General features: G+C 44.0%; 1 protein-coding gene across 2 annotated transcripts; it reads right to left on the bottom strand.

The window, feature by feature from the left end:
* Positions 1–94: 94 nt before the first annotated feature.
* On the bottom strand, positions 95–9523 carry LOC115191674 (zinc finger protein GLI4). Of its 2 annotated transcripts, none has more exons than XM_029749514.1 (6): positions 9172–9523; positions 8682–8851; positions 3353–5335; positions 3126–3217; positions 1756–1864; positions 95–1644 (listed from the first exon to the last, which is right to left on the bottom strand). In XM_029749514.1, exons 3-6 carry the CDS (start codon positions 3600–3602, stop codon positions 452–454), a joined length of 1644 nt encoding a protein of 547 aa, XP_029605374.1. In that variant the 5' UTR covers positions 3603–5335; positions 8682–8851; positions 9172–9523; the 3' UTR covers positions 95–451. The 2 variants fall into 2 exon arrangements, with proteins under 2 accessions (XP_029605374.1, XP_029605375.1); XM_029749515.1 differs by having other exon boundaries at positions 3138–3217.
* Positions 9524–12158: the final 2635 nt, after the last annotated feature.

Genomic DNA, 12158 nt, shown 5'->3' with positions numbered 1-12158 from the left:
CCACCTTCCGAGCTTGAAAGTGGAGACAGGACTAAAACGGAACTTTTCTAAACAAAACATTACACTGCACGAGAGCTTACACACAAAACCAATATTTTTCATAGAATTTTTAATTGTTAAACAGCCTTAACCAAAAAATGGGAATAAATCTTGACAAGCCACATTTTCAGAGCAGCCTTTGATGAAGTAGTAGGTTTAATAGCAATAGGCTCATCATTTAGTGACTTGGAGCAGTTTTTCCATTCGATGCACTGAACAAGCATGGTAACTCCACATTCATTTTCAGGGGGAATGTTTTAATATGTTCACATCACACCAAGAGACAGTTCACGTCAGGCTATTATCACAAAACAACGTTTACCGTGCACGATGTACAACACTCATCATTATATCCATAATATTTTACCAACATGATATAAACAGAATGCAGTGTCCATTAATTATTCAAGACTTAATCCTGCTTTCTACTGTGGACACTCTGGTGCCTCATTAGGTTCCCGAGCGCAGAGAAACTCTTCCCGCACTGAGTGCAGCCGAACGGTCTCTCCCCGGTGTGGACACTCTGGTGCACTTTGAGGCTACAGGATTGTGAAAACCTCTTCCCGCATACGCTGCAGCCAAACCGCTTTTCTCCTGTGTGAACACTCATGTGTCTCTTGATGTGGCTGGACTGGGAGAAGTGCTTCCCGCATTGGGAGCAGCTAAAAGGTTTCTCCCTGGTGTGTATTCTTTGGTGGGTCTTGAGCTGGTGCAGGTGGAGGAACTGCTTGTCACACTGGGCGCAGCTGAAGAGTTTCTCCCCCATGTGAATTCTTTGGTGCAGTGCGAGGTCTAGCGAGTTGGAAAACAGCCGTCCACATTCCTGGCAGTTGATCTGTCTGTTTGAGAAGAGGCCCCCTTGTGTCGAGTTTGAAGGGCTGACGAAACCATCGTCGCCGGGATACGGACAAGAGGTCAGCTCCTCGCCTCCAGCGCCGTCACCTCGGTGGTGAGTCTGTATCCCGGCCATTTCCGATGGAGAGAAAAAATAGTCTAAGGAGGTATCGAATCCTTTTGCATCCGGTTCGCTGGACTTGCGCCCTTCCGATGACTCGCTCTCCCTTAAGTTAACGTTGCTCTGAGGACAGATGTTTGTGCCGTTCCCCAGCTGAACACCCTCCCTGTTTTTCCCAGGGATGTCAACTCCACACTGAGCAGCCAGGCCCATTCCAATATCCCTCCCTTTGGTCCAGGAGGGCATTCCTGCCTCCATTTTAAGAGTGTCAACTCCTCTGGCCTCCTGCTTCCAGCCCAGTGAGGCAGAGGAAGCCATACTGTCACACAAGGTCGTGACCCCACTCTGAGTCAAGGGCGGCTGGGCATCAAGTGGCTCAGTAGAGTCAGTTTCCACCAAATAAGAACAAGACGGATCAAGCATGTCTCTGCCATCCTCTATGGGAGAGAGGCCAGCTGCTGTATGACTCTCTCTCTGATATGTCACACAGTCCGAGCTGTGTGGGCGCTGGCTTGCCGTGCTGTGTCCGTTTGCGGTCTGTTGGAGCCTCTGGTTGTCGCCGTCCTGCTTCTCCTCAGCTACCTCCACAGGTGAAGTTTCTGCATTCAGGATTTGATCGTTCACAGCAACAAGAGACTGAGACACACTAACTGAGGACAAGAATGAGAGAGAGAAGATAAAAACAAATTTCATGATGCGATTGTGAACTTTTTGTAACTGGACCATTATGGCCCCATCCTATTGGTAAGTGTGGTACCTACTCAGTCTCCTGGGTTGCTGGTTGTGCTTTGAGCCACATTCTCTCAGCTCCTCTTCTAATTTCTCCTCTTTTACAACCACTACCTCAGGATGCTCAGTCGTGTCAAGGTTCTGCAAAACAAGAGGAGGAATTGGACTGAACTCTAACTGTCCTGCTGTATCCTCAAGTTCACTCCAGGAATAACCACACAGTCTATAAGTACAGTTGGAGTGCGCTCTTAAATAATTCACAATTTATTCTAAAATAAATTGAAATTATACTTTTTTTTGTTTAACTTTTGGTCACCACACCTTATTGGATTTTCAACATTGCAAAATCAATGTCATTTTTGTAAACTTAAGTTTCATTGGCCACTCCAGAACAGTCCAGCGCTTCTTCTTGAAGCATTCCAGGGTGCTTTATGTGTTTGGGGTTGTTGTCCTACTGGAAGACCAATGACCTTCAACAGAGATACTGGGTTGAACATTGCATTCCAAAACACCTTGATAATGTCTTGCAAACATTCAAGGGCCCCAGTACCAGAAGCAGCAAATTAACCCCACAGTATTGTCAAACCTTCCCATAATTGATTGTGGGGAGTGTGTTATTTTCTTTGGTCGTTGGTAAACATAGGAAGATCACACTGCTGAAGGAGACACAAAATGCCTGATTTAACTTACCAAAAATCCACCCAAATGTTCTGTGGACCAATAAAAAAAAAAGTGAACTCTTCGGCAATACAGATCAGCGCTGTGTTTACTGACGACCAAAAGAACACCCTACCTACCTCTGGTAGTGCGCAAGCCATCATGACACCAGAAGATTCAGGTGTTCTGTAGTCCAATGTTAAACCCAGAGTCCAAAAACTGGGTCTCTGTTGAAGGTTATGGGTCTTCCAGCAGGACAACAACCCCAAACACACAAAAGCAACCAGGAATGGTTAAGAAGAGAGGCTGGAATTTTCTGGAGTGGCCAGCAAAGAGTCCAGATCTGAATCACCTCAAAAACCTATGCCGAGATCTAAAAACAGCAGTTGGAGGGCATCCCTCCAATATTAAACCATTATAGCAGTTTAGGCTGAAAAGTGAGCCAAATTTTCAGTAGAAAGGTGCAGAAAGCTCATTGATGGCTACAAGAAGCGCTTGTCTAGTTATCTTGGCCAAAGGCTGTGCAACCAAGTACTAGCTCCAGGGTGCCAATAATTTTCTCCATGCCATTGTCTTTATTTTTTTTAATTAAAATGTTCAACTTAAATGTACAAAAATAAGCAATGTTGAAAATGTGGTGATCAAAGTACTTATTTAAGAAATGGGGAACTATTTAAGAAAAGTGCAAGAGTGCCGATATATTTGTCTGTAACTATATCAGATATGTAACTTAGAATCCATTAACCTCCTCACTGACCGTCCTAGTGCTCCTGTCCCCCAACACCACGGATCCTCCATTTCTCCTTACACTGGTGGACTGCTTCTCTTCGACTTGATCTATATCGGCGTGGAAAAACAATAGATTCATGACATGCACGGCATTGAGAACATGCAGTGCACAAATAATATTTCCTGCACCAAAACTCAAGACAGCATTGTCTATCATTGCATTGATAAACTATAGAAACTCACCTGTTCCTTGCGCACCAGAAGAGCTCGACAGGGGTACGATGCTTCTTTTGACAGATCGTTCCCTAGAACGAACCTCCACCAGGTGTAGTTTGCTCTTCAAAGCCTGGTTTTCGCTCTGAGTTCTCGATATTTCAAGGCGCAACACGGCATAGCCATCGTCTACAAGTTGGCAGATTTCTGCCACTGCCGTGTTAGCCAATACCTCCATGATGGAGGCGAGCTGAGAGTGAAAATGTACAGAATTCGACATTATCGCTTAACGTTATTTCACTCAATGCTTACACATTAAGTGTATTGGATGAATGGTTTGTAGAGTAAAAGTATCATGTCATCAAAAAGCACTAGCTATATTGCTGTGAAAATCTTCGGCGATATTGTTTCATCTTGTGTTCAGCTCGCTAGCCGTTAACATGTCATTGTTTACTTCCGGGTGACAGAGGTCATGACATTAGTCTACCGTAAATACCAGTTTATCGACCCAATTGATTTAGGATGCTGTTCTACTCTGATTCTGCCTCCCTGTGTACGAGAGCTCACCATGTCACAAAAGTAAACGCATTCAGTTCCAGGTGGAGAAAGTTGCTCTGTATTTACAAATCAGTAATCGCTCACTCTTTCCATAGTTGCCCTGTTTATAAAATGGAAACGTAAGTTTGGATATGTTTTTATTCAAATACGACAAGCTATTTAACAACGATGTAGCCTAAATCATGCTTTTCAAACAAAAGGAAAAATCGAATTTTGCCAAAGCCAAAAATATGGACAAAAAAATTTGACATTAAAACCAAATATTCTTACTGTTAAAAATGTTAATTCAGTTGCAGCCATTTTAATTGGGTCATGTTCAGTGAAGAGCATAAATGGTAGCTGACATTCTTAGACAGAGCACACGTTAGACATCACCACGATTATTGTTCAACTCAGGTTGTGGGACCTGAACTTACCAACCAAGGGCACCGATATCGGCCTTCAGGTCGCTGTCAATACAAGATCATGATCAGAACATGGCTGCTCCACCTTTAGAGGGTGCTTTTCAAGCTGGTGTTTTTTAAGCTGGTACTGACTTTTAAAGTCCTTGTTGCACTCTGAGCAGCTGAAGGGCAGGTCTCCCTTGTGTCTGAGCTGATGTTTGGTGAAAGGTGATTTGAGCCTAAATACCTTGCCACAGACATCGCAGGTATAGTGTTTCCTTCTTTGTAATTTTCTATATATTAACATGTGAGACCGCTTGCTATTTTGAGTCGCCCAAGTTGTTCCACATATTTCACAAGTGTGTTGTATCGGTTCACTCCTTATGGGTGCCTCAGAACTCTCAGCTGACTCAAACTGACTCTGTTGGTCCTCAATGTCCTTGGACTCAGGTTCAACAGTCTGCTCCACCATTAGAGGGTGTTTTTCCAGCTGGTGTTGTTTGAGATGGTACTGTCTTTGAAAGGTTTCACTGCACTCGGAGCAGCTGTAGGGCCGTTCTCCCTTATAAACAATGCACTCGTGCGTGTCGCGATCCTGGTGCTCCTTGAACGTCTTGCCACATCCTGAGCACCAGTAGTCTTCTCCAATGTGTATCCGCTCATGGTAGTCACGTATTTTAGAATATAAAACATCTTTCCGCACACAAAGCAACTGTAGGGTTTCACACTGTGTTTGAGTAGCTTGTGCTTTGTCAAGCCATTCTGATGCTTGAATTTCTCACCACAAATATCACAACTAGAAGTCCCTTCGTGTGTTATCAAGTGACTTGTCATTCTGCCTTTCTTGGTCCCAGTCTTTCCACATATTTTACAGGTGTATCTTATGTTATATTTCTTCTTCTTTGTGGGTACTGCAACATCCTCAATTGACACCAGCAACAGACTCTGTTCTTTAAGTCGTCGAGTCCAAGTTCTTTGGATCCCCCAGAGGCCGGACTTCTCTCGTCCTCATCACTTTCTCCCCTGATATTCTGGTTGGCCTTGTGAGTCTCTGGCATCCACACGCTGTAACCTGGAAAGGCAGTCACCAACAATACATTTTACAGGTTTGTTTCACAGTGACTCGTCATATTGTCCATTAGAAGCTAAGAGCATAGTGCCTTCAGGAAGTATTCATACCCCTTGACTCATTCCACATTTTGTTGCCGAATTCAAAATGGATTCAATATTTGTTCTCACCCATCTACATACAATGCCATAATGACAAAGTGAAAATGTTATACATTTTTGCACATTTATTGAAAATAAAATACCTTTTACACCCTTTGCTATGAAACTCAAAATTGAGCTCAGGTGCATCCTGTTTCCATTGGTCATCCTTGAGATGTTTCTACAACTTGATTGGAGTCCACCTGTGGTAAATTCAATTGATTGGACATGATTTGGAAAGGCAAGCACCTGTCTATATAAAGGTCCCATAGTTGACAGTCCATGTAAGAGCAAAAACCAAGCCATGAGGTCAAAGGAATTGTCCGTAGAGCTCAGAGACAGGATTGTGTCGAGGCACAGATCTGGAGAAGGGTACCAAAACATTTCTGCAGCATTGAAGGTCCCCAAGAACACAGTGGCCTCCATCATTCTTAAATGTATGATGTTTGGAACCACCAAGAATCTTCCTAGAGCTGGCTGCTAGGCCAAGCTGAGCAATCGGGGAGAAGGGCCTTGGTCAGGGAGGTGACCAAGAACCCGATGATCACTCGGACAGAGCTCCAAAGTTCCTTTGTGGAGATGGGAGAACCTTCCAAAAGGCCAACCATCTCTGCTGCACTCTACCAATCAGGCCTTTATGGTAGAGTGGCAAGACGGAAGCCACTCCTCAGTAAAAGGCAGCCCACTTTGAGTTTGCTAAAAGCCAGAAACAAGATTCTCTGGTCTGATGAAACCAAGATTGAACTCTTTGGCGTCACATCTGGAGGGAACCTGGCACCATCCCTACGGCAAAGCATGGTGGTGGAAGCATCATGCTGTGGGGATGTTTTTCAGCGGCAGGGACTGGGAGACTAGTCAGGATTGAGGGAAAGTTGAACAGAGCAAAGTACAGAGAAATTCATGATGAAAACCTGCTCTTCAGACCTGAGAGAAAGTTCACCTTCCGATAGGACAATGACCTAAAGCACACAGCCAAGACAACGTAGGAGTGGCTTAGGGACAAGTCTCTGAATGTCCTTGAGTGGCCCAGCCAGAACCCAATCGAAAATCTCCTGAAAATAGCTGTGCAGCAATGCTCCACATCCAACCTAACAGAGCTTGAGAGAAACTCCAAATACAGGTGTGCCAAGCTTGTGCCATCATCCATTTTAGAGTAAGGCTGTAACTTAACAAAATGTGGAAAGATTCGAGGGGTCTGAATACTTCTGAATGCACTGTGTGTCTTTGGTTGTGGGTTGGGGAACACTGTCAGTATGGCCACTGCCCTTTAAATACTGTATGCCACTCATTGCTTCATGCTCACCACACCCACCAAAACGGGAACAAACATACCCCAAAAGTCTGTTCAATAACGTTTTGGGGGGGGAACACTGAACACACCTCTGTCTATATAAAGTTACAATGGATAGTGCATGTGTACAATGGATAGTGCATAGAAACTATACAATTATGTCCAAGGTACTGTATGTAGATCTGATAGAATTCTATCTGGGTAAGGTTATAAAACAATTTCCAGTGTTAGAAACATTCAAGAGCACAGTGGTCTCCATCATTGGGCAATGGAAAAAATACGTAACTACCCAGACTCTCGTTGTCCAACCAAACTGAGCAACCGGGCAAGAAGAACCTTGGTCAGGGAGGTGACCAATAACCACTAACATAACTACAGTGTTCCTTGGCTGAGATGGGAGAACCTACCAGAAGGACAACAGTCTCTATAGCACTTCACCAATCTGGGCTTTACGTGAGAGTGGCCAGACAGAAGCCACTTCTGAGAAAAAGGCAAATGACATCACAGCTGGAGTTTACAAAAAGGCATTAGTCTCAGACAGTGACCGTTGAAAAACTATTGGTCCTGTGTAGAGCATATTTGGTGCACCTCAATCACTTCAGAGGTGAAGTCTGATTTAGTGTTTTTTTTGTGTGAAAGAGAGCATAAGGAAAAAGATTCTGTGGTCCGATGAGACCAACATTTTACTCTTTGGACTGAATGCAAAGCGCTATGTCTGGAGAAAACCAGGCACAGCTCATCACCCGTCCAACACCATCCCTACCATGAAGCATGGTGGTGGCAGCATCATGCTTTGGGGACACTTTTCAGCAGCAGGGACTGAGAGACTAGTAAGGATAGAGGAAACAATGAATGGAGCCAAATACAGACAAATCCTTGATAAAAACCTGCTTCAGAGTGCAAATGACAGACTGGTGCGAATATTTACGATCCATCAGAACAATGAAGCCAAGTATACAGCCAAAGCAATGCTGGAATGGCTTCAGAACAATTATGTAAAAGTCATTGAGTGGCCCAGCTAAAGCCCAGGCCAGAATCCCATTGAAAATCTGTGGAAAGACTTGAAGATTGCTGTTCACCGCCGCTCCCCATCTTTTTTAACAGAGATTGAAAAAATCTGCAATGAAAAAAAGAGAAAATACCCAAATCCAGATGTGCAGAGCTGATAGACGTTCCCAAGACAACACAAAGCGGTAATTGCCACCAAAGGTGCTTCTTGAAAGTATTGACTCAGGGTCCGGTCGGCCAGGTAAGCAGGGACCAGCCGGCAATCCGGGGATGCAGGGTCGGCCAGGTAGGTAGGGCCGGCAGGCCAGGTACACTATATATGCAAAGGTATGTGGAAACCCCTTCAAATTAGCAGATTCTCACATTTCAGCCACACCCGTTGCCGACAGATGTAAAAAGACAAAAAAATATTACAAAAAAACGAGCACACAGCCATGCAATCTCCATAGGGAAACATCGGCAGTAAAATGGCCTTACTGAAGAGCTCAGTGACTTTCAACGTGGCACAGTCATAGGATGCCACCTTACCAACAAGTCAGTTTGTAAAAATGTTTTTCCCTGCTAGAACTGCCCCAGTCAACTGTAAGTCCTGCTATTATGAAGTGGAAACGCCCTAGGAGCAACAATGCCGCTGAGTGCTGGACCGCTGAAGTGCGTAGCACACAAAAATAGCTTGTCCTTGGTTGCAACACTCACGAGTTCCAAACTGCCTTTGGAAGCAACCTCAACACAAGAACTGTTTGTCGGGAGATTCATGAAATTGGTTTCCATGCCTTAATATACTATTTACAGTTAAAGGCCTGCTGGGCATGAGCTTGCATGGTTTTCAATTAAATATGTCTGGGCATAGTCTCTGTGAGACATATCTACCCTTACAAAAATCAGCAGACAAAGCACAAGCTCCACTCACCTTGTCTGTCATCTGACCAAAAGGCTGCAATGGCTGTTCTTCCTCTGGTACCAGTGACAGTAGACCTTCGTCTTCCACAGTAGGGTCACCTTCTAGCCAAAGACCATTGGCCTCTTGTTCATTGAGGATTTGCTCCACGACTGGGACGTTTCTGAAACCTGGTGAGGGGGCTAACATACAAATTGAGATTTTCTGAAAATGTTTGTCATACAGGGATAATGAGGCTCAGATTTCACAAAAACATATAGTGGAAATATGTCGTCACTCGTCATAACTGCATGTATTTAGCATAGTATTTGCAAAGCACCTTTTCACTGGGGGGAGTAGAGTGCCCCCTACAGACTGCAGCCCTAAGGTCCAGCAGAGGGCGCTATTATTCAGTCAGCAATACAGGCGCCTGCTAGCTAGCCAGCTAGTGTATTATTTGTATCCTAGCTTCCTACAGACAAATACCCAATAGGCATAACTATCTGTAGATATTTAATCTCACCGTCTTCTTGAACGCTCTCCATACTTTTCGCTGGCTTTTCCTTCCCCATACTATTCTCCATCAGCTGCAATTTTGTCCTCGAACTTCGGTTTTGTTTTTGCAACATTTCCACTTGAAGAGCAGCATACGTTTCTTCCATAAATTGACAAATGTCTTGCAAGGCTGTTGCTGTCAAGGTTTCCATAATGAAGGCAACACGAGAACGAAAGACATAGTTACACAAATACAAAGGTTGATGCGTGTGGTTCACACCTGACTGTGAGAGAAGGAAATTAGCTACTGGCGGAAAGGTTGAAGTGTTGGCCGTTTCCAGAGATACCGATTCTTCTTCTTCGTGTGGTTTTTGGCAGACTAGACGCTTTGTTGCGTATTGCTGCCTTTCACAGCTCGGAGTGTGAATTGCAATAAATACCAGAGGAAGAGGCGAAGCGTCCACTCAGCCCGAAATCTGTTTACGAAAGTAAGCCCACGCACGAAGTGAGGAATTTTTGTATGGAGGAAATAAGTGTCGAATTTGTTCAACGAAGCATTTTATTGCTAATTTGCTACGTGAAACTTATTTTGCCGAATATACGTTTTGTAATGGTTAGGTTGTTACAAATGCACTGATAAGTGGACGCATAAGGCATCTCACAAACGTTGGGGTAAAAAAACGACGATATCAGAGTTGTGCCCGTTGTCATAGAGATAGATAGGACTCCTCATGGATATAACCTGTTTTAGCATGGACATTGCAATTGAGAGCTTCTCCCATTTCAAAGTAGTTAACTGAGTGGGGATTCCTATGAGTTGGGAATGTAGAAATAGAACAGTACAGATGACAGACAAGGTGAATGGAGCTTGTGCTTTGTCAGCCGATTTTGTAAGGGTAGATATGTCTCACAGAGACTATGCCCAGACATATTTAGTGCCGCAGCGGCCTAATGCACTGCATCACAGTGCTAGAGGCGTCACTACAGATCTGGGTTCGATCCCGGTCAGCACATACTCTGAGGGCACAGCTAGGGATGCATCCTCTGCGGAGACCATAAGTATGTTGTCCTCTGAGCGTCAGAGTTGTCGTAGTGCTCTAACTGTAAGAAAAAGGTGTTGATGTCCACGATGTGGCTGGCTTTCTTTTTGTACTCTGTGGTCGTTAGGAGCCCCTGTCACATACGCCTCGTGGGTACAATTCCTGCTTTGCTCCTATGTCTACACTTGCAATGGCCGCCATCATTGACTTGAATGGGGACACTCGTTCTATTCATTCTATGGTTGGGAGCAATCAGCCAATTAAGAAAATGTACCACTTTCAAATGGACTTAATGGCACAGATACAAAGACGAGTCCTCCATCTCTGGGGTGTCAAACTCATTCTATGGAGGGCCGAGCGTCTGCAGGTTTTTGGTTTTTCCTTTCACTGAAGACATAGACAACCAGGTGAGGGGAGTTCCTTACTAAATTTGTGACCTTAATTCATCATTCAAGTACAGTGGAGGAATGAAAACGTGTATCTGCCCTATCATTGGTTAGAATGGTCCCATCTCGAGCCATATTTAGGGTGCGTTCGTAAATTTACTCTGGCTATCTACTCTAATCTCAGAGCACTCTCGTCTGAGTAAGCCAGAGTGCAGAATACCAGATGAATTTACGAACTCACAAAGCCTGCTGAATATGACTGGAGTCAGTAAACATCTGCAAAAAAAGTTATTAAATTGCAGTTAGTCACTAACGCTCTAGATAACATGAAAACAGTCTAACCAGCTCTGCTAGGGCGAGTAATATGGTCAGAGAGAGGTGTTCTCTTATTTGTGTCTGGAAGGAGCAAGCAAGCCAACTTTAGCCAGTTAGCTTGGGTGCTTGACAGCCTTTGGGCCTTTGAGGTCAGAACGCACAGATCAATCGTACTCCTCAGCCAGAGCACGCTCTGAACAGGCAATCTGACAATGCTCTGAAAATACGAATGACCCAGAGCGCACTCTGACACACTGGAGGCAATTTACAAATGCACCCTTAGTTAGGCCAACCTTTAGAATGTTTTAAATTCTAGATATTCAGTTACATAGCATTGTTTAAATATTCCCCATGTAATGTTAATGGGGAGCTAACATGGCTGCCACATAATTGTTTTTATATTTTTCTTAATTTAACTAGGCAAGTCAGTTAAGAACAAATTCTTATTTATAATGACAGCCTACCAGGGAACAGTGGGTTGACTGCCTTGTTCAGGGGCAGAACGACTGATTTTTACCTTGTCAGCTCGGGGATTCAATCCAGCAACCTTTCAGTTACTGGCCCAATGCTCGAACTACTCGGCTACCTGCCACCCCGTTGAATTGTTAAGTACTATATGCATCATAATGCAGAAACCAATGACCTAACTACATGGCTTTGGTCCGGTCTGATCTCACCTCCTCCAGCCTTCCTTCCATATTTGAGGACATGTATTTCCATTGTTAGAGCGATCACTTGAATATCTTGTCAATATAATAGACAATCTTTATCTGCCTCCTTAAAATGTTCCTGCTGTTATCAATATTTGTGTTGTAAAATAATCACATTTAAATATCACTGATTTTTATTCCTCCAAATGTTTTTTAAAGTTGACAAACCTAAAGGAAAGCTGTTACTGGAACAGCTGATAAGTCAGAAGAAAGATCTATCAATTCCATCACTGAAGAAAAATATACACCAAACATGCAACAATTTCAAAGATTTTACTGAGTTACAGTTCATAAGGAAATCAGTCAATGGAAATAAACATATTAGGCCCTAATCTATGGATTTCAAATAACTGGGCAGGGGCACAGCCCCTTGGGAGGGCATAAAACTACCCCCTTGGTAGCCAAGCCCAGCCAACTAGAATGAGTTTTTCCCCTTAAATAGGCGTTATTATTGCAGACAGAAATACTCCTCAGCACCCCCTCAGACGATCCCGGATATGGAGGTCCTGGGGTGGCGTGGTTTGCGGTTGAGGCAGGTTGAACGTACTGACAAATTCTCTGAAA

The sequence above is a fragment of the Salmo trutta genome, chromosome 4, assembly GCF_901001165.1.
Source record: "Salmo trutta chromosome 4, fSalTru1.1, whole genome shotgun sequence".
Lineage (NCBI taxonomy): Eukaryota > Metazoa > Chordata > Actinopteri > Salmoniformes > Salmonidae > Salmo > Salmo trutta.
The sequence above is the reverse complement of the archived record's forward strand: the minus strand, read 5'-3'. Positions and strand labels throughout refer to the sequence as shown.

Excerpts from the sequence above, each read along its gene's own strand:
- LOC115191674 (XM_029749514.1), bottom strand. The coding sequence starts at position 3,602 with ATGTCGAATTCTGTACATTTTCACTCTCAGCTCGCCTCCATCATGGAG. Across the intron at positions 3,218-3,352 it reads TTCTGGTGCGCAAGGAACAG|ATCAAGTCGAAGAGAAGCAG; the intron begins GTGAGTTTCTAT and ends ACGCCGATATAG. Across the intron at positions 1,865-3,125 it reads CTAGGACGGTCAGTGAGGAG|AACCTTGACACGACTGAGCA; the intron begins GTTAATGGATTC and ends CTTGTTTTGCAG.